The sequence below is a fragment of the Acinonyx jubatus genome, chromosome A3 (assembly GCF_027475565.1).
Source record: "Acinonyx jubatus isolate Ajub_Pintada_27869175 chromosome A3, VMU_Ajub_asm_v1.0, whole genome shotgun sequence".
Classification (NCBI taxonomy): domain Eukaryota; kingdom Metazoa; phylum Chordata; class Mammalia; order Carnivora; family Felidae; genus Acinonyx; species Acinonyx jubatus.
The window spans coordinates 8,797,003-8,818,946 of NC_069388.1; the positions used below are offsets into that span (position 1 = coordinate 8,797,003).

General features: G+C 46.0%; 1 protein-coding gene across 6 annotated transcripts in view; it reads left to right on the forward strand.

The window, feature by feature from the left end:
* The window catches only part of ZNF217 (zinc finger protein 217), a 38,869-nt gene extending 17,232 nt beyond the window's left edge, over positions 1–21,637 (forward strand). For 5 of the 6 annotated variants that reach the window (XM_053199812.1, XM_053199810.1, XM_053199811.1 and 2 more), the window contains 5 exons: positions 7,987–9,755; positions 13,109–13,225; positions 14,069–15,484; positions 17,391–17,522; positions 19,474–21,637. In XM_053199812.1, coding sequence (XP_053055787.1) covers positions 8,363–9,755; positions 13,109–13,225; positions 14,069–15,484; positions 17,391–17,500 — 3,036 coding nt within the window. In that variant the 5' untranslated portion in view covers positions 7,987–8,362 and the 3' untranslated portion in view covers positions 17,501–17,522; positions 19,474–21,637. Of the gene's footprint in view, positions 1–338; positions 7,773–7,986; positions 9,756–13,108; positions 13,226–14,068; positions 15,485–17,390; positions 17,523–19,473 lie in introns of those variants that run through there. The other variant, XM_053199813.1, reaches the window with a different exon arrangement.
* The last annotated feature ends 307 nt before the right edge of the window (positions 21,638–21,944 follow it).

Here is a 21,944-nt window from a genome sequence, read left to right on the forward strand (position 1 = left end):
CTTGTCGGCTCCACATTGGTTTGCGTGCTGGGGGAGGAAGTGGGGGAGGATTATGACTTCTCCAGGCGAAGGACACACTTTTCCTTAGTGTCCAACTTGGTTCCAACCTTTTATCTTCACAGCACCTTCCAACGCTTGGCAGTGTGACCTTTGCTGTTTTTTAATAACTTGTTAAGATCGAAGTTTAGCAGTGGTCTGGGGTTCATATCCTTCCCTTTCACTTCCTAATCAAAAAAAGGAACTAATACACCACGTTGATAAAATTTGTAGAAAATATTTTCCCCCTTCACCCTGAAGAATCTAGATAACAGCTTGATATCCCCCCCTCCCCCCCCCCCAGGTAGTAGAGGGGAAGAGGACGGAAGAGTGCTAGGGTTTGCCTTTACTCTTTAAGGTGGAGGCTGATTTGCATTCTCTTTGTAAGCCTCCATTTTTTGGCAGTGGAACTTCTGGGAGGAGTAGCCGCCCGTCTCCCTTCCAGTGGACCTTTAAAGAGGAAATCAGAAAATAAGACTTCATCATCCAGTCGCTTACAAACTGATGAAATCATTAAGGAATATAATGGCCTGGCAACGACAGAGTCCCTCTCTCCTCATTTCAGATAATCACTTTACTCTCTTTTAACAACATTTATGATGAAATGGCATGTTTTTGCCACAGCAGGGTTGCCTTTTCCCAACCCTGGAGCACTCTTAATTCCGAGACGCTTGATTAGAGCCTCAGGGGTCCCCAAAGATGTGTTTTCCCACTTTATAAAATTACATTCTTTTCTCCCTGTTGTCACAAAAATGATATTGGTTGATAAGAACTTTTGAGTAGTTTTAATGACTCTTGACTGCCTACTATCTACTACTTGATTTAAAAAAAAAAAGATACTTTGATCTGACTCTTTTAGGACTGTGCATGATCTGGACCCTTTTTTATGTTTCACGTGAAGCTGTGTTTCCATTTGCTCAAAGACCATTTCATTGTCTTTCAATGTTCACACTGTCCCATCCCACACATGCCAGGATGGCCTGTGTGTTAGTTTTTTTGAGGTTGCTGGGGATGACTTATTTTAAATGGCTCATTGCTAATTTCCTATTTCAGTGTAACCCCCTGGCAGTTTGTTTAGTAAATGAATTGGGAAGTTGAAGCCAAGGTCCCGAACAATGGCTATATATTTTCAAGGTTTAGAATTGTACAGTAGGAACGAGAAACCTGAGACCGTTGTATAAGCTGATGAGTATTCCACTAGAATAAAGTAAGTGCAAGGAGATTTTAATTTAAACGACTACATCTGGAATACACCTAATAGTTTTCAAAGAGTTACTGAGGTGTTACAAGTAAAAACCTGGAAGGTGTTTACAGAATAGCCACTGAGCTGAAATGAAAGAAATCCTAATCATATTAAATGCTCCAAGTAGGGAAAGGTTTAGTTACAGCCTGTAAACTAAAGGAGGCTGGAAGAGTCTCGATTTGTACACCTCACCTCCAGATTTGGGGGGGGAGGGGTGTTAACCAGATTAAAATGCACGTGGAAGAAAGAATGAATTACACAAAGACAGCAGGAAATTTCTGAAATTCGGGAGAGGGAAAGCTTGATCGCCCTAACCGAATGGCCTCCTTTTGGGGGCAGCAGAAAGTTCTTGAAGTGTTGGCTGTTAGGAAGGGAGGCGATCTGGGCGATTCCTCTCCGACCGATAACACAGTTAGGCAAATTGGTAGTGGTGTGTGGGGCAGAGGATTTTGAATGGAGACCACGAGGGCAGCTGGAAGTCTGACTTTGAGGAAGTGCGACCACCGTCCTTCTCTAAAATCTGCCGTTCAGGACGAGGAAGCTCAACTCTTGTTTAGAGCTAGCTTCCAAATAAATGCTGGGGCTCCCCCCCCCCCCCCCCGCCCCCAGCAGCCAGCTGCCGCCACAGACCGCCCCTTTATGCTTAACATTGGAATGTTCATTAAACGACTTCACATTTGAACATTTGTTGACTGACTGTTCTTAACATCCCATTACTTCCTGCTCAGGCTAACTACATAACTGAGTTACTGGAAATCAGGGGCCAGTTTGGTAATTTTATGATCACGTTGAGAAATAAAATTACTAAACCTGAAAAGACAGCCGGGGAAGTTAAATGAGAGAATTAGTTTGAATTCCTGGGCTTTTGTTCCGAAGCTTTACCTAAGTTGTTTTTGACCTCTGCATTCCTTCAGTTCGGGCTGAAGAGCTTCTGTTACCCGGAGTCAGATGCCAGTTTTTTAATGGATCCGTTTGTGTTTTGCGTATCGTTGTTCATTAGTTGCCAGCGTGTCAGGAAACGTTTTGAATTTAGACTGTGGTTCTGGGGACCGGAGCTAGAGTCCACGTCTGTTTTGTTCTCGAATCCCATTAGGAGAACTGCTTGTTTGTTTGTTTCTTTTTTCTCCTACCTGTGTCCGCCGGGGCGACTTCAACACAGTTCATTTACACCAGAAGACGTGTGTTTTGGGTTTTTCAAAATCGGTGGCTAATTTTTTTTTTTTTTTCAGTCCAGCATACAAATCTAAGGAACAGTGATTATATACATACTAATTGAAAGGAGAGCTTTTCCCTGAGTTTTGAAAGCAAACAGGTGACTTAAAAGAGCCAGACCTACAACCTTAGTATTTACTCAACAGAGATAGGGAGGGGAATCTTTAAATGTTGGCTAAGGAAAGAGCGCCTGCCTTAAAAGGCCGTGCCTGTGTTTATATTTAATCTGGTTCGTTCAATTGGGTATAATCAAGAGCACTCACCATTTGGCCTTGTGGAAAAAGTGGTGTAGGTGTGTGGGGTAGCGTTGTAGGGTTAGGGTTCTCGTTCCTTCTGTACCTATATATGCAGTTGTCTGTGTGTGCAGATACACAAGCGTTTCCTTTGTGGGGAGCGAGAGAATATAGTCAAAGATAGGTTGGCGCTTTTTTTTTTATTGAAATCTCTCTTTTTGGTGCAGTCCTGTCTAACATCTTTCCAAAAGTAGTTAAGGCGTACTACTGGTGAAGGGGCAGGAATGGAGTCTCAACCGATCGCAAGGCTTCATCTGATGGCCGCATTAAAATTCTTGTTTTATTCACTTCCCTTATAGTTCTCTTTTTCCGATCAGGATGGGATTTGTCAAAGCCAGTTTACAGACCACAGGACCTGCTAATATTGATAATACCGAAACTAAAACCAGTTATGTGGCTTCAAGTTCACGTTGAGATCCTTTAACTGACCTTAATTGATTTGGAATGAATCAGGCAGAGTTTTTAATCCTGACCCTCAAATGTACGAATATGATTGTATATTTTTATAGTATTCTGGTCTCTAATTGTGTTTAGAACTGAGCCCTTATTACAGTTTCAGGAAAATGAGATGGCCGTAGGATCTTCCCAGGCTTTGCCTTTGAACCGGCCAATGGCTTTTTTATTTTTAAGCCATTTGCTTTTGACTAGTTTTAGATTGTGATGCCGAATATAACCTTTTGAATATTTTAATCTTTTCACTCAACTTTTAAATATCTTTTCACAGCTATATTAGGAAAGTTGGGTTGACCATTCAGCTCATGGGTGTGACCTTGGTGATTTCCTTGAAATAGTGTTGCAGGATTTAAAGTTACAGGTTTGGATTGTCGCTGTGGCGTAACTATGTACAGTCCTCCTCACTTGTCGGATTAAGGAAAAAACTCCCATGTGTAACGTACAGAAGGAGCATTTCTAGAAAAACTGTTAAGTTTCCTGACCAGATCTTGGAGATAATTTCGCCCTTTACAGGATACAAATGAAACAGGCCAGAGACTAGCAGTTTGTTTGGGTGAAATATTTTAATGATCATATATTGGGACACTTCAGTGACTCGGAGGGAAAAAGTAGAATTGCAGGAATACTGCATAGTACTTAGTTATAAACAGAATTGTGTGTCTTTGACAGTTTTTGAGGACTTTGAATTCCTCTTGCTCCATCATAGGGTAATAAATATTCCATATCAAAAAATGTAAGATAACCTGTTTAGCTAAAGTGGAGGCATGCTGTCTGTAAAGGTTAACAGTGTGAGTACGTTTGTACATGAAGGACTCTTCCCAAGTCACAGCCAATTGTCAGCAAGGTGGCATTTCCTTCTAATTTGCTGTGCTTAAGCACAAATCATTGTAGTTTTTTCATTAAGCATTGTATAATGTGTAATGTTTGCTAATTTCAAAATCTATAGATAGTGGCAGAATCTCCCGAGCTTTACTCCCCATGGAGCATCTGCTTTAAAACAAAACAAACAAACAAAAACCAGAAATGGCCTAAAGAGCATTAGACTTCTATTTTAGGCACTTCTAAGCAATATGGTTCCTACTGTTTTTCAAAGATTATGTTGTTGTAAATTTTTTTTTAAAGTATCTAATCACAGTATAAAGTAATCACCAGGACTCTTGCGGAATACGAGGTTATGCCGGATAACCTCTTGCCTCGGGTGCCTTGGGGGTGTATAGCTGAAGGTTAAGTGTATCGTCTCCCTGAGTAAAGGTTTAAGAACGTTTTTTTAAACACTGACAAAGTCTTGCAAACTGCCTTTCAGGAAGCCTAGTATGTTCTGAACGCTCAACTTCTCTGCAAACTAAAAGCATTTAGATTCTAGGGGTCGGATTAAGATCCTCCCCCTCCTTCCTCCTCCAGTTCTTTGTGAAGACAGACAACTTCCTGGGCCGGCAGTGCCTTGGTGGTGTGCCTGCCGTGGCTTCTGTGTTGCTCCACCTGGAGAACGAGGCTCTAGGAAGGCTGTGTGTGGGTGTGCACTTCACTCGACTGGAATGGTTGTTATTAACAGTAATTAGATTAGAATGTGTATTTTTTGGTAAGTTTTGTTATTATTCAAGTATTATTGCAGTCACTGTTAAAGATTGGGGGTTTTGTTTAGCCGATTGGTTTTAAGTGATACAGGTAATTGGTTTATAGTTTAAGGAAGTGTTTAGTCTGCAAACGGTTTCTTAAGTCAAGAGTCCGAGGCATTTGTTGTCAGATTTTCCTAGCTTGTCCTGCACGTCTGTTTTGGTGGGTCAGTAAGGAGCGTAGTTTTAAATCTAAATGATAAGGTTTTGCCTATGCTGGTCAACTTCATGGTAGGATTAATTAGGATTCTTGTTTTTTTATTATTACACCCTTGAAACTGCAGAGAATGGTAAATTAGATGGCAGCCATGGAGAGCCGTGTTGAAAGAAGTTCTCATGAACCTTCGGGTTAATTTTAGTATCAGATCAGTTCAGACTGGTGACTGTGGCCAGAGATGTGCATTACTGATTGTATACCTGTACTGATGATGTTAGTGTTTGTTAATTTATTCACCAGGGGTTTATTGAGGGCCCGGCCCCATGCCAGGGACCCCTTCTAGGCATGGGGACATCATGGTGAACAAGGTCGACAGGGTCTCTGCTCCTGGGATCTTCAAACAGGTGGCCCAGGGTTTGCAGATGTTGGCTGAGTAGTAAGGATTGCCATGACTCACCGGGATTCTAGTGCTTAGGACAGTTGGGCACAGTCGATGGCCATCACAGTCTGTGCCAGAAGCTTCCCTTGAGGAGGAAGTGCTTCAGGTTTTGCCTGGGAGGTTCTCCTTCCCCATCTGACCCTCGTAGGAGACTCCTGGAGCTGGGGGGCCTAGGACGTCCTTCCCCTCATCTCCAGGCCTCTGTTCCGCTCCTACTTTTTTTTTTTTTCTTTTTGCACTGTGCCTCCTTTACTAATCCTCTAGGTCTTGTGTTAGAAGCTGATGATGACTTCTTTAACCCAGATATTTGAACATTTCAGAGATAAAAATTGAAACTAAACTGAGGCATTTCCTTCTGGTCACGCCATTACCCTGGATTGGAAATAACAGGGATGTTATGTACCCACACCATGTTTCTAATTCAGAGGTTGAGTTTAGGAGTGGTGTCTTTTGGGGAAAGATTATTTGTAGGAAACTGGAGTTCCCCCAAACTTAAAATATCAGAGAGTAGTAAAATTTCGGACATACGTGTACACACACACACACACGTCCAACATAGAGGACTAACTTTGATTTTGGCAAATTAGGACATTAAAAAAAGTACTGATTGCTATTGCCACTCTTTCATTTTAAAAAAGCTAGTTTGCAACCCCCAAATAGAAAGGACCTCAAATAGAGCACAGCCTCTATTCAAATTGAAATTAATCTGTGTCGTTTTGTGTAGGACTCACTGAGTTGTTTCTCTGTTTTTCATCTAGATGTTGCCAGTGAAGACAGTGTTGTCAGTTTGATAACTGCTTGTCTAGAGTATGTACTGTTATTTCTTCAGTTAAAATATTACCTGGTACACCGGCATTCAGTAAATACAGACTACATAGAACCCTAAATTATCAGTTACGTTTTTCAAATATCACTTAATATCTTGATTGGGAAAGCATCAAATATTCTTTGGTGTCTGTCTATCCATACGTGTAGCTCTGCCCCTGGAACCCTAGACATTGGGAACTCTTAAGGGTGATCCTGTAATTTAACCACCTGCAGTAGGTAGATGAAGGTGAGGTAGGTAGGTGGTGGTGACAACTTTAAGGTTGTAACTTAGCCAGAACTAGAACTCGGGCCTTTGGAGTGTTCTGTTAAAGCCCACCAAGCTGGTAGCCAGCCCAAGAGTTTTATCCTCCATTGTGATCACAACAAAGGACTCAGAAATTAAGATAAAACACTTCAGTACCTTCTTTCTTTTCCCTAATCTTTGATCTGCAGCCTTATTTAGAAAAGCTTAATGTTAAAGATCTAGTGTATTCAAAACTAAAGATCGCAAAGAGCATGAGAATTTTCTTCTATTATGAGTATAAAGAAGGGGAAGAAATGTTTCCTTGTCTTCTCTGAGCCTAGAGGCCCTTGCTCTTTGAGGAAGTGGAGAGAAGGATGGAGAGAAGGAAAGTCAAGTCAAGGTGGTGGAAGTAGTTTGCAAGTCTTTTTGTTCTGTTGGGTGGAATTAACAGACTTCAGGTTAAGTAGCTGAGTCTATTTAGAAACAATTCTGTGCTTGCCAGAAGGTGGAGGGGAGGGTGTTGGGTTTGGAGGTTAATTCTTCTCCAAGAATGAAAATTGGCTTCTAAATCTGAGCCTGCAGAGCCACATAAAGTAATCATCCATTTTTCACCTGGCCAGTGCATAATGGGAAGGGTGGGTTAAAAGTGGGAGGACCCGTTTTCTGATGAAAGACTGAGCCATGTTGACCTGCCGTGTGGAGGATTTTCGAGTGTACCCTCACCGAGTAGCCTGGTGTGTGTGTTTCCTTATTTGTTGTGTGCACAAGGGAGCCCTACCCTGACTTTTGTTGAAGGCAGTTTCTGCCTTCTGAAAAAGCAGCTGGGATTTGGGCAGTGGGTTGAGGGCTAGAATATCCTGTGAACCAAAATGATTCAGGTTCCCCTTGGCCACGATGAGCCTCATTCTGAGGTGTTCTGTAGTTTTTGAATGTGGATTTTAGGAAAGGTTCCTGTTCTCGTGTGTGTTGTTGGCCTGGGCGTGTGTGATCTTCGAGGGTGCTGTTCGGCATTTGTGTCTTGACTGTATAGAAGACAGTTTGAAGTTCGGGCTTTAAACGTTTTATTTAGAGAGGGCCTTACTTGGCATTCTTCACAGTTGGTATCATCTCTAGATTTGCAGGGGCTCTTTGTAAGGACAAACATTGCATTGCAGTGGCATTTAAACTGCATTCAGCTGAATTCAGCCGTTTCTGTCCTGAATCTTCAAGTTTAGACTTCAATCATTAGAGCACCACGTTTTCAGTTTCTTCCCTGGATGAAAATCCAGTGATTTGGTAAGTGTCCTGATTGGGTAAAATGCCAACGATTTAATTAACGGGCATGTTTAACAGGATGCACGATGTTAGTCGAAAGTGGAGTGGACGAACGAGGTACCTCTTCTGCCACAAGCGGACCAGCTGTGCGTTGTCCACACCGGGCTTCTCTTCCCTCTGGCCGCAGCCAACTAACCATTTCTGTGGTTTTTGGTTTTTGTTTTTCCCCCTCTAGGTTTTGGAAATCCCTGGTCTCCAGGTTGCTGGGATTGACTTCTTGCTCAATTGAATCCCTCACTCAATGGAGACAAAGCGAATGAACGCTCCGTGCTGACTCATATTTGAATCAAAGCGCTGGGGAGTCTGTCTGCCTTGTTTGTGCAAAGAACCAGTGGTTGGCTCTGCCACCGAGCTTCCTAAGACTTCTGAAGATAAGAAGCTACAGGAATATATACTTTGCTTTTGAACTTTTGTAACAAATACTCGTTCTCGTTTTAAGTCCAGGGCTGCTGGGGGCGTGAGTGACAAGTCTTACAAGTGGCCTTATTCCAGTTCCAGAAATCCCTCCACCGGATTCTTATTTTGTATACAATCCTAAAGTGCCAGGAAACATGCCAACTCAGTCCCTGCTGGTGTATATGGATGGACCAGAAGTTATTGGCAATTCTCTTGGTACCCAGATGGAGATAGATGATGCCGTGTCCATAAAAGGGACCACCACCGTTCCTTGCCGAGCTACGCAAGAGAAAAATATAATCCAGATCGAAGGATATATGCCCTTGGACTGCATGTTCTGCAGTCAGACCTTCACGCATTCAGAAGACCTTAATAAACATGTCCTGATGCAACATCGGCCTATCCTTTGCGAGCCGGCCGTTTTGCGTGTGGAAGCGGAGTACCTGAGTCCTCTGGACAAGACTCAGGTGAGAACGGAGCCTCCGAAGGACAAGAACTGCAAAGAAAACGAAGAGTTCAGCTGTGAAGTGTGCGGGCAGACGTTCAGAGTCGCTTTCGACGTCGAGGTCCACATGAAGAAGCATAAGGACTCCTTCACTTACGGCTGTCATGTGTGCGGACGGAGGTTCAAGGAGCCCTGGTTCCTTAAGAACCACATGCGGACACACACCGGCAAAGCGGGGGCCAAGAGCAAACTGCAGCCGGGCGCCGAGAGCCCCGCCACCATCAACGAGGTGGTTCAGGAGCACGTGGCCGAGAGCATCTCCTCTCCTTACAAAATCTGCATGGTTTGTGGCTTCCTGTTTCCAAATAAGGAAAGTCTGATCGATCACAGGAAGATGCACACCAAAGACACTGCTTCCGGCAGCGGAGGCACACAGACAGGCTCTCCGCAGGGGGGGATGCCAGCTCCGGGGGAAGAGTTCCTGCAGTTCTTGAACTTGCGGCCCAAATCGCACCCCGAGACCGGGAAGAAGCCCACCAAATGGATACCTCAGCTCGATCCGTTCACCACCTATCAGGCCTGGCAGCTGGCCACCAAAGGAAAAGTCGCCGTCTGCCGAGAAGTGAAGGAGCAGCCAGGGCAGGAGGGCAGCACCGACAACGATGATTCGTGTTCCGAAAAAGAAGAGCTCGGAGAAATTTGGAACGCCGGAAAAAGCCATTCCGAAGGTTCTGGAAAGCCCAAGCCCAGCAAAAGCGGCTGCGCGGGCCTCTCCCAGGACAAGGAGAAGCCCAGACCCTCCGGCGGTGAAGTGCCTTCCGTGGAAGCCGACCCAAAGCTGTCCGGCAACAAAGAGAAGCCGACGCACTGCTCTGAGTGTGGCAAAGCCTTCCGGACCTACCACCAGCTGGTCTTGCACTCGAGGGTCCACAAGAAGGATCGGAGGGCTGACGCCGAATCGCCAACCATGTCCGTGGACGGAAGGCAGCCTAGGACGTGTTCTCCGGACCTAACCACCGCCCTGGACGAGAATGGAGCCGTCGATCGAGAAGGCGGTTCTGAAGATGGGTCTGAGGACGGACTTCCGGAAGGGCTCCATTTGGGTAAGTGAGGCGCTCCGTTGCGTGCTGTCCTTCCTCCGCCTCCAGCCCCGGACAGCGCTGGCAGGTCGGGGTCGGAGAGCCGGGTTTGGGTCCAGGCTCCTCTGGTACCCTCCTCGTTGTAAGTTCACCTAACCTCTCAGGGCTTTGATTTTTCTCAAGGTTTCTTCCTGTTCTGAAAACTGTGTGATTTTTTTTTTTTTTTTTTTTTTAATATCTGGCTAACAAGCGACACACATTATCTTAACTGGGGCAGTTTTGCCCCCAGCGGAACCTGGTAGTGTCTAGAGGTCTTTTTGGGTGTCACAACTGTGTTCGTGTTGTGCTGCTGGCGTCCGGTGGGTAGAGGCCAGGGATGCCGCCGAGTGTCCTCCCGTGCCCAGCAAGTCATTGTGTGGTCCCAGTGTCCCGTGAGGTCAGGGTTGAGAGACCCTGGGCTTCGCTCCGTTCTTCCGGCCAACCTGATCTCATCTACAAAAACAAGGTATCCTTCGATACCACAGACTTCCCCTTCCTTCAGTACCCAGCCCTCATGCATTTATTCCAGATGGTTTTCTAGGGTCACGAAAGGCACTGGGAATGATGATCAGCCAGAGCAAGGGTACTGAGAGAGTTTGGTGAGTACTGAGAGTTTGGAGCTACCTGGTACCCTCTCCTCTCATGTCTGGGGGGACTAGTGTTCGTTAACGGTTAGCTCAGGAACTAAGTCCATTTGTGCTCAAAATAGAGGGAACGCGAAAGCACCAAAGATGTTTTAAAGGAATCTCGCTGCTCAGGTTTTCAATGTCCTGATGGCTTTTATAGGAGACAGAAGCTGTCACTGACACACTGTGTCTTGAGGCCCAGTGGACATTATATCTAAGGCAGAGAGATCCCACCCGTGTGCTTCAAGCCTTGCCCATCTGCGCTTAAACCAGAGACTTGGCATATCCATTTAGTAAGATTTGGTTTGAATAAAGGACTCTCCTGCTGGAAGACAGTTAAAAGAACCCCTGCGTCTTCAGCAGCCGAGTGATGGGAACGTGAATTAGTCTTAGAGAAACATCATCATTCACAAAAGTGGTCTTTGGTTTCAGCCGCTGCCTTCTGTCACTAACTTGATGGCTGGCTAGTCAGAACTCGAGTGTGAGACCCAAGATGAGTTTGACCAGATGATCCTCCCCAAACCAGTGCCCTGGTTCTTCTTCTGATCACATGATGGATGTGAGAACAAGCTGTTAGTTCCTCTGGAGTATTTAGAATGGTTGGACTTCGATGGGACACAAGGAAACCTAGCACGTAGCGTACTACAGCCTTCGGGAATCTCGAAAGCACATTATGGTGTCTTAATGACGTCATAAAGAAGGCCTTGAACACAGACCTCTATCTTTATAGTGGTCCCTGTTAGCGTGGGTCCCATTCTCAGGGGCATGTAGTCGTAAATGGGGAGATAATTAGGTCCGCCAGCTGCCCTGAAAGAAATGAAATGGCCAGTCACGTTCTGCCAGCGGGTGGTGTGGGTGGTGTGGGCCGGAGAACCGGGTGGAAATCTTGGTGTTTGGGCTGATAGAATGCCCCATGATAATCGCTGGGAGCGCCGCTGACTTGCCTGGAGGCGGGTTCTCCCACTGCATTGTTTTGTGGCGGATTACAGGTTGCTTAACATTTCTTTGCCCTGATTTCTGTTTGCAAAATTTGGTTCCTCAACCCTTGTCTTCCACCTCCCAAGGATCATTTCAACAGCCTATTGGTAAAAAAAAACTCAGAGGTGATGCCCAAGGAGCAGGAACCAGGTATATGTGGGCGTTTCGTGTCCTTTCTGTTAAAAGAAAGGCGTTTCATAACTTTTTGGGTATGATGCAACATAACAAATTCTGATGCATACTTGGGAGTAGGAAATTGCAGTGAAGTTCAGACTTGGCTAGGTGGGTGTGATTGGAAGACAAAGCTAGGCATTCTGTGTCGAGAGAATTGATTCTCCTCAATTTGTATCATGACGGGGGGTGGTTTCCATTTGGCTTACTGTTTTTTTACCATCAACCTGGCTTTCTTTTAGATTTACTTTAAAGAAGATCAAAAGACAAAGTAAACATTTTGTTTTTATATTTGTTCTACTTGAAAATAGGTTTAACAGTGGTTATTCGTGTAATTCTTTTTTTTTAAGTCTTCATGACATCTTTTTCCATCAGTGCTTGTTCCTGCTGTTTGAGAATGTTTAGAGCTGGATACATTTTCCTCTGGGAGTTGAGGGGGAATCATGCAATCTGGTCTCTGTTGTACTGGAGGCTGCCCAAGGTTTGCTTATAAACTGCTTTTTAAATCTGTAAACCAAATATATACAGTCCAAAATGCAGAGTGAGGAAGGAGCAGGGAAAGGAGGCCTTTCAAAGGTTGGAGTTCGGTTTTCAAGGCAAAATGGCCAGTTTAGTGATGCTCAATTTTAAGAGAGGACTTCACTTCTCTTGTCCTCATTGTGTAGTGTGTGTAGTAAGAGGAGGTTGATCTAGAACTCTGACACTCAGTTTTGTGGGAGTGGGTATCTTAACTGGAGCAAGTGGAACGGTCTTTTGGAGGGCTGGAGTTTAAATACAATAACCCTTTAAATGAGCGTCCGTCCCCGGCAGACCTTTACTCTCTTGTAGCAGATATATTCTCCTGCTCAGTGCAGAGTTTGAAGTTTCAAGTTTAACCCATTGTCACTTGGGGACAGATTCTGATTGGTCTCAGGTATATCTTGTCCACAGGAGTGCTGGCGAATGATACGGTTTGCTTTCCAAAACATGCTCAATTTTGACAAACAAGGTGTTTGACCCAATGCCAAACCTTTTATTTTCTGTGAAGATTAGGTTGTGCTTGCTACCCTCTAGTGGTAGCTGGCCTGATCTTAGGATCGCCTTCTGTCTGGTTGGGAAAAGTGGCAGTTTATATTGGCTCAGTTTTCTAAATCAGTTACTCTGAAGAAGCTGGTTATTGCAGCCAGCGAGTGTAGGTCCAGCAGGCATGTCGCAGACGTGTTGGGAGAACAGAAAGTTGCCCATGCATGTCAGTCTGTTAAGTGATCTTTCCTGTGATTGAGGCAAATGAGGAACGGATTCTTTTAACGATCCACTAAGTTGGCTGTACTCAGGAAACAAAAACAAAACAAAACAAAGCAAAAAAAAACAAGGCACGCATGTTAAAAAGCTTGCAAGACTTCAGATGACCTCCAAACAGTGTTTGGTATGTTCCTACCCTTTCTGGTTTACCCCAGCACTAATATATAAAAGCTATTTTATGCTTTTCCAAAAATGCTTCCATCAAAAATACTTAAAGCCCACTTGTCTTACTCATGTACTCGAGCTGTCTTCTTACATAAGTATTTTTGTTTCTGCTTCAAGATAAAAATGATGATGGAGGAAAAATAAAGCATCTTACGTCCTCAAGAGAATGTAGTTACTGTGGGAAGTTTTTCCGTTCAAATTATTACCTCAATATTCATCTCAGAACGCACACAGGTAAGGAGCTTCCTAGATCTTTAATTCTTACTGGCTTAAACAATTATGATGCGGTTCTTTGTGTTTCTTTTTTTAATATTGTTCAACTATTCTGTTAGATCCTTGGAGAATAGTTTGAGTCAATGTGTAGTGTGCTAATGGCAGTCTGTTACTGTCATTTTGTAACTCGAGCTGTTCCTGATTTTGAACGTAGTTTATTTACTTTCTGACTATTGTAGCCTCTCATCTTATTACAACTTGCTCTTTATCTTTAGTATGTTTTAATGCCACAGCTTTTTTTGGTATTGGTTTTTATGATTTGGGATGAAACGAGAATATGTTTAGAATTTCCTTGAGATTGTAGAAGCAGCTGTACCATAATGGTTTACGAGGCTTAAAATTAAGTAAGTTTTCTTTTTTTTTTTTTCCCAACGTTTATTTATTTTTGGGACAGAGAGAGAGAGAGAGAGAGAGAGCATGAACGGGGGAGGGGCAGAGAGAGAGGGAGACACAGAATCGGAAACAGGCTCCAGGCTCTGAGCCATCAGCCCAGAGCCTGACGCGGGGCTCGAACTCCCGGACCGCGAGATCGTGAGCTGGCCGAAGTCGGCCGCTTAACCGACTGCGCCACCCAGATTAAGTAAGTTTAAGGCGCACTATTTAAGACGCTATTCGCATTTTCAAATACTCAGTGGAGTGAGGGTGGTGAAGCAAGCAGCTGGGGAAAAACCCCGATTATGAAGGTCAGCAGGGAGAAAGGAAAAGGAAAGACCCTACATTCTCTCTTAGATGATTCTAGTTTCCAAAGATCTGGTGTGACGCTTTTCATAAACTCGTGTAATACAGTGACACTTGTTGTTTTAGGTGAAAAACCATACAAATGTGAATTCTGTGACTATGCTGCAGCCCAGAAGACCTCTCTGCGGTATCACCTGGAGAGACATCACAAGGACAAACAGATCGATATTGCCGCGGAAGTCAAGAACGACGGGAAAAACCAGGAGCCCGAAGATGCACTACTTACCCCCGACAGTGCGCAAACCAAAAATTTGAAAAGATTTTTTGATGGTGCCAAAGATGTTAAAGGCAGCCCACCCGCAAAGCAACTTAAGGGGATGGCCTCTGCCTTTCCGAATGTTCTGGGCAGCACTGTCCTCTCGCCAGTTCACAAAGATACTCAGGATTTCAATAAAAATGCAACCGATGACAGTACCGATAGAGTCTGCAAAACTCCTGCCCCCGCCTATTTGGATGCGTTACCCAAGAGAGCGGCGGGTGACCCTCAGGCGCGGGAACCCGCGTGTAGGACAGAGGTGGGGGTCCCCGGAGGTGCGGCCCATGCGGCCGAGGTCGGTCACCGGGAGAAGCACACGGGGACGGCGACGGCGGCCGAGGGCAAGCACAAGGCCGGCGCAGACTGCCAGGAGAAGCCTCTGAACCTGTCCCTCGGGGCGCTTCACGGCTGCCCGGCCATCTCTCTGAGCAAAAGTTTAATCCCAGGGATCACCTGCCCGTTTTGCACCTTCAAGACCTTTTACCCCGAGGTTTTGATGATGCACCAGCGACTGGAGCATAAGTACAACCCCGACATCCACAAAAACTGCAGGAGCAAGTCTCTGCTGCGAAGCCGGCGCACCGGCTGCCCGCCCGCGCTGCTGGGGAAGGACGTGGCCCCGCTGGCGCACTTCCCCAAGCCCAAGGCCAGGCCCGCGCCCGCGCCGCCCGCCAAGGCCGCGCCGGCCGACCGCGACCGCGACCGGGGGAAGCCGGGCCCCGCCGCGCCCGCCAGGCCCCCGCCGCCCCCGGGGCTCGACCCCAGCACTTTAGCGCCCAGCAACCTGAAGGCGCCGCGGCCGCCGCACCAGCCGCAGCCCGGCGGGGCGCAGGGGGTCGCCCGGCCGCCGGCCGACGCCGCCAACGCAGAGAGGGGCCGGAGGCCCGAGGCCAAGGCCAGGGCGCCCGCGGGCCCCGCCCCGCCCGGCCCTGCCGCCACCGCCGCCGCCAACGGCTGTGCGGAGCGTCCCTGGGCGCCGCGGGGCCGCGACCCCCCGAGCGGCCGCCCCGCCGAGCCCGGAGAGCCGCTGCCCAAGCGGCCGCGGCCCGACGCCGAGCCGCCCGCGCCCACCTTCCGCCGGGCCTTCGAGCTGCCCAAGTACCACGTGGTGCGCGGCCTGCAGTCGCTGCTGCCCGCCGAGTGCGTGTGCCCGCCGCCCGCCGCGCTGCCGCCCAAGCCGCGCGCCGCACCCGCGCCGCTCTTCGCCTGCGGGCCCGCCGCCGAAGGTGAGGCTGGGGGAGGGGTGCGTGGATGCTCTGGGTCACCCCCGGGAAGGTGCGGCTGCGGTTGAGGGGCTGCGGACAGGCCCTGGGCCCGCCGCCGAAGGGGAGGCTGGGGGGGGCGGGGGCAGAGGCCCTGCCCTCCCCCTCACCCCCCAAGGGGAGGCCAGGGGAGGGGTGGATAATAGGCCCTGGGCTCGCTGGGGAAGGTGGAGGGGGGTACGGACCCTAGGCCGCGGGAGTGGAGGAAGGGGTGGGCCCTGGGCCTGGGGGCTGCTGAGGGTCAGGGGTGGGGGGATGGACGGGGACCCACGCCCTCCAGGCTGAAGGCCACACTCCCTGCCCGCAGCCAGCTCACAATGCTAGTGAGGTCCCGGGCGCCCTGGGCAGTGCTGGCTCCCTACCCTTCATGCTGAAGCCCTCTGGAGCCCAGCCCAGTCTGTCCCTTCGCCGGTATGAGTGGTCTGTGGGTGGGCAGTGTCCCCACTAGCCGGTGACAGATGCGCTGTGAGCCCCCTAGGAGCATGCGTCTTCCACCAGGAGCAGAAAGTATGAGAACCTCAGTGGACATTCTTTTGATGCTAGGACTCTAGAATCAGACCGTTTTTTGTTAAATATTCAGCGCATTTTAAAAGCCTCACCCTTTTCCCATATGGACAATTTTTTTCTTAAATGATGAAGTGTTTTATTTAGATTTGGTCTTTCTTCATCTTTTGGAAACTCTGAATGCCGCAAGGTTAGCAAGTCATTATATACATCTTGTAATCCCTTCACATACTAGGCACACAATGTACAGGGTCGTGCGTCAATGTAATATTATCAACACAGCATAAACATTTAAGTAGTAGATAACGCTTCACATAAAAGAGGCTCTATGCATCATATGACCTGACCCCACAGAAAGCAAACGTTAGAATGCCATTTCAGCAGTTACAGTGTTGGTAGAATCAATAGAGTTAATTTGTTTCATACCCATCATGTATTTCCGTAAGGCATCCATAAGGAAGAAGGAAGGGACAAAACCCGTTTTTCCCACGTGGGTAAATTGTTAAAAGTCGAAGATGACTTTGGAGTTCTCCCCATGGAAGTGTTTTCAAAACCCCTGCTTCCTTCCGGCCTCTTTCCCTTAGAGGCCTGTGGCGCTTTACCTGTGCAGGTGAAGAGGTCGATCAGAGTGTACCGGGGAGCTGTCCCACGAGGCCGACTTAATTAAACCACTTCCTTTGTCCGATATAAGCCCCGCTGGTCTGTGCAGCCCCAAAGAGAAATCCATTTTCAAACCTCTCAGTTTGTATTAATTTCAAATTAAGGGTTCTGTGTGGCGACAATACTCTTATCAAGGATAGCTTGATGCCAATTGACATGGTAGGGATAGCAAATTGTAAAACAATTGCTTTTACACACTCCAGTGAATTTTCTAAATCCTGTGATGAAATACTAATTTTTACAGCCTTTTGATTACAAGTGTCTATTTTTCTCCCTATCGGTCGTTAAAACGGACGTGAGTCAAAACTTTGCCTTTACTTGAAGAGTAGGGCTCTGTTGCAAATGAAAGCCTCTTTTCAAACATCAGTATTTTTTCTCCTCTTCCCCACAGTTATGGTTCATGATGCATGTAGGTTTAAGTCTACCACGTACTTACGTGGTAGACTTAAGTCTATGACGTTAATGTAGGTTTAACGTCTACCACCATTGTTTTGGGCTTTAGTCCCCCCCCACACTCTGGTGCCGAAACCCGAGATTGCAGCTTACTTACAGTTACTAATGTCATTCTTACCAATGACCACGTGGCACTCAGATAATTTTAGCTTCAGTGATTTAAAATTTTGTGCTAGCAAATGTCCTCGAGGCACTTAGAACCATTTCAGTTGTAACGTGTTTTTATGCGTTTTTTTTTTTTTTCTACAATCAGGAAAAAGGCCTGTGTCATATCAACACTTATCTAGCAGCATGCTACAGAAGAGAAACTATGAGAATTTTATTGGGAATGCACATTATCGACCAAATGATAAAAAAACTTGATTTCCTGTTTCGGGTAAGAAAGGTAAGCATATATGATCTATTGATTTTAGTTCATTGAAAATAAACCATCTAGTTCATTCAGTAGAATATAAAGTAAAATTATTTTTGATTTTTAAAGTGTGTTCTTAAGACCTCCAGTGCTCAGGGTCTCCGGATATCCATGATGATGGTAACTAATAACAATAGTACCGACTGGAATTTACTAAGCATTTATTTCGTGCTCAGCCTGGAAGTGTTTTTATAATCATGACCTCATTTAATCCTTCCCACATGCGGGGGGGGGGGGGGGGCATTAGGCCAGGGATTAGCAAACCTCCACCTGGTTTTATCTGCAAAGTTTTACTGGCACACAGTTGTGTCCATGCCTTTCCATATAGCTGATGGCTTCTGAGCCACATCAGCAGAGTGGTAGTTGTGACAGAGAGCACATGGCCTGCAAAGCTGAGAATATTTACATTTACATTCTGGCTCTTTACAGAAAATGGTTGCTGGGTTGGGAGGTCCCATGCACCCTTTACGGATGAGGGTACCGAGACTTGGGTCGCATCCCACTCTTCTTAGTTCTGTCCTAGCATGACCCAGAGCCTGGGCCCCAACCCTCATGCTTAAGAGCTTGTTCAAAACCTCGGTGCATCCTTATCTGTTGAGGGAGGGGAGCGGGACAGGAGCGCGGAGGTGCATTTTGACAACGTGGTTCACATGGCGGAGGTGCATTTTGACAACGTGGTTCACATGGCGAATGTATCTAACTGTAGATACACAGAAGACTCCAGCAGGACCCTCAGAGTTGTGTTAATTCCGTTGAGTTAATTCCGAGTTTGGCCACAGGGCCTGATGTCCGCCCAAGTTACTCTAGACCTCATTTACCAATAAATTGAATGACAACAGCTGGGTTTATGGACAGATTTGAGTTCTCTCCCAGAAACGCTTTTCGTGTCTAACGCCCACCATGTCCTCCCGGTCCCGTGGCAGGATGTCTCCCTCTTGTTTGCATGTGGGGCCCATCGGGCTGATGCAGGTCTATGCTCCTTTCTCCCCTCACTTAGTGAAAGTAGAAGGAGAAGGAAGTGTTGTCGCAGGAGCGGGATTCAGCCTCCTCTCCATGAAAACAAAACAAATCGTTGATGGATTAATAAGGCACAGCTAATTTGTAACAGGTTACTTGCACTGTAAGGGCACAGTCTGTCAGTCACAGAGGATGCCACTGTCCTGCTGGTCCCGCCCCGGCCTCTTTCTGTAACCTCTGAGCATCTCTGCTTGCATTTCCTCTGCCTGGAACATCCTTCTGCATTCTGGGTGCCAGATGACCTCTCTCTGATACGCGGGACCAGTTAACATCATTTCCTCAGGACGTCTGCCGGGAACCAGGGACTTCCCTGGCCGCTGCCCCTTGCTTGTGCAGTTCACCCCCACGTCTGCCCCTCTTACCTGTGTGCCCCAGTTCACTGCTAGCTCCGCTTGAGAGGAGATTGCTTTGTTCACTGCCTCGCCCGCTGCCGGGACCATCACTGATCAAACCCGTTAGATGTTGGCTGAACAGATAATGTTATCACCTTTCGGTTTCTTGTGGTGGCCTTTGCCAGGCTTCGTGTAACTGATGCAAATGCTGATTCTTGGTGAAATCCTCTTCGTTAAATCACTGTTCAGAATGTAGTAGTATCCTCTGGGGTGGCGCAGCGCTGTGTAGAGTCCTGGTACTTTCATTGCAACGATTTTTTTTTAAGGTTTAATTTGTTAACCTCCACCCCCATCGTGAGGCTCGAACTCACAACCGGGAGATCGAGTCACATGCTCCACCCACTGAGCCAGCCAGGCGCCCCTTCGTTGCAACATTTGAGCTTAAGGGGAACTCCGTGCATTTCTAGATCTCTTTGGTTCTGTTTATTACACTTCTTTATTAAAAGAAAAAAGATTTTCCCAAGCTGTTTTCAGTTTTATCTTGATCCGCTCTCTTGAACCTTTTCCCCCCGTAGGACCCGATGGATGTGTGTTCTGTCCATGAAATTGAGTGAGTCCATCCTTTGAGAAGGCAGATGGCGGAAGCTCGTGAAATAAGCTGTGACCGTGCCGTGCATGTAACATACCAGGAACACTACGGTTTTGTAAAGTTGTTCTGTTAACTTTTGTACCAAATAGCAATAAAAACCATAGTTGGAACAGTTGGGTTGTACACAAATGGAGACTGCAAATCTCTATTTTGTCCCTGAATAATATTTTTTTTAGAGTTGACCAAATAAGGAGTCTTTTGCATACTTGAGCGCTGCTGAACACAAACCATCCGGGTGGGGGGGGGCGGGGGGGGGGGAGAGTCTATAACGAACGCTTGCACCTCAGGTAACTCTGTACATACGTAAGTTCGAAACCTGCTTGTTCGGATACTGTGCGTCCCCTTTCTCTCTCCTGTAGCTCATCCCCATGAGCAGCTCCTGCTGTTTGTGTTCTTTCATGGAAAATGTATGTTTAAAAAAAAAAAAATTCCCGATGATTTGTATTATGTTAAATCCTCCTCAGTGCGTCGTCTTAACAAAATTGTGAACGGAAGTATCGACCCTCTGTGACTATGTGCTGCATATACGGAGGTCAGCCATTCTGAATTCGGTGCCCTTTCATTGCAAGTGTCAGTCTGTCAACTGAGGAAGAGTCCCGATCTGCGACCCTTTTCTGAGAGCAGCCTGTGCCCCGTAGGGTTTTTAAGCGGACGTGTCTACAGAGAAGTGCGTCTGTCCTCTTCAGGACAGCCCCATATCCAGTAAACATACCAAATTCTATGTGGAGTTACTTACTTTCTATCAAGTTCGTCACTTTTGTTGGAAAATTCAGGGTTTTTTTGGCTTTCGCTTAAATTGGTATGTAAAAAACCTGAAATGCTGAATTACGTGAATTTCATATATTGGAGCGGTTTTAAAGGACGTGAAAGCGTTTGGGTAAATTTTAGGTTTGTATCTGGAAGTCCTGGTGCGCCTGGCCTTTGGGTTAACCGTGGACGTACACGAGTTAATTGTAGACACGTTGATTCTGAATAAGGAACTGCCTGCCGAGCCTTCTGGTAATGGGGAGGGTGCGATCTGGTTCTTGACCTCACTTGTCTTCCCATTTTTGGTTGTATTGAGCAACCAGATGTAGTTTGGGTTTTAAAGCGAGGATGGCCACCAGCTGGCTTACTACTAGATGTTTTAGACTTTTGTTCCCTTCCACATGCTGTCCGTGGCTGAGTTTATTCAGCAGTACGTGGGTTTAGCAACCACAAGATATTTTATTAAGAAAACTGTTTCAAAAATAAATTTGCACTGTTAAGTTTTCTTGCCCTGCCTTTCTGCGTTAGAGCGAGAGTAAAGTCCTACAAGAATCCTGATTTTTTTTGTTTTGTTTTCATTATGCAACACGAAGCGTACTTGACCGAGAAGTCTTAACTCCCGTGGGAAAGGGAGACCTGACTGGTCTGTTGGCCTTGTAGTGAAGTGCTTTGTATCAGGAGAGACTAGTACACTATCCACCATTTTTCCTGTTCACAAGCTGAGCCATATGTACATAATCTAGATTTTTGTTTTCATAGTTTTGCACTTTTATAGCCTATTTTTGAAGATTTAACACATTTGCAAGATGATTGACTTGATCTTTGCCTAATCCAATGAGTGTTACAGAAAGCTCGCTGTGACTATAAATGTAAATCTTTAAAAGGGGATACGAGATAATAGAGGGCTGAAATTTAAACCTGTATTAAAAAAAAAATCACCAAATCTATTTGAAAACAAGTCAATTCATGTCATGCTGAAATTTGGGGGGCTTTCAGATTTCTCTTTTCTAACCACATTTCTCAATTTCTGAATACATAAAAATGTCCTTTTTTCCACAGCCCTTGTCCTCCAATTTTTTTTTTTTTTGTCCATCAGTATTAACTATTGGGATACTACTGGTTTTGTATGTTTTTTTTTTTTTCCTTTGAGACAACAGTACATATAATAGAGGTACAATCCGTTGGATTTTTGTTTATGTATTTATTTCATTCCAGTTTGATTTATTTTAATTGTTGATACTTGTCAAACAGTAGACATTACTTGTTTTATTTTATTTATGATATATTTCAGCTTAAAGTTATGTTATTATATGTGGATGTAAATATAGATTTGGTGTTTTGCAGTCTTGGTTTGGGTCTTTATTGCGTCCCTCGTTTCTGCTTTTAACTTTTTAGAAATACAACTTTAAGCCTGCAGTTTAGTGGAGGGGTTCGTGTAATGAATCCTCACCCTCGCCAGCAGCATTTTTTTCTCCCCGGAGTATTTTAAAGCGAGTCTCAGACACGATTTAGTTTCATCCCTACGACCCTTCACTGTGAGTCCCTAACGGATAAGGGCTTTCATGGTCACACGTAACCAACCACGATGTCCACACAGCCTTGCAAAAGTGTTGTCTTAGATTTGGTCAGTTGAGTTGTGATCGAGACCCA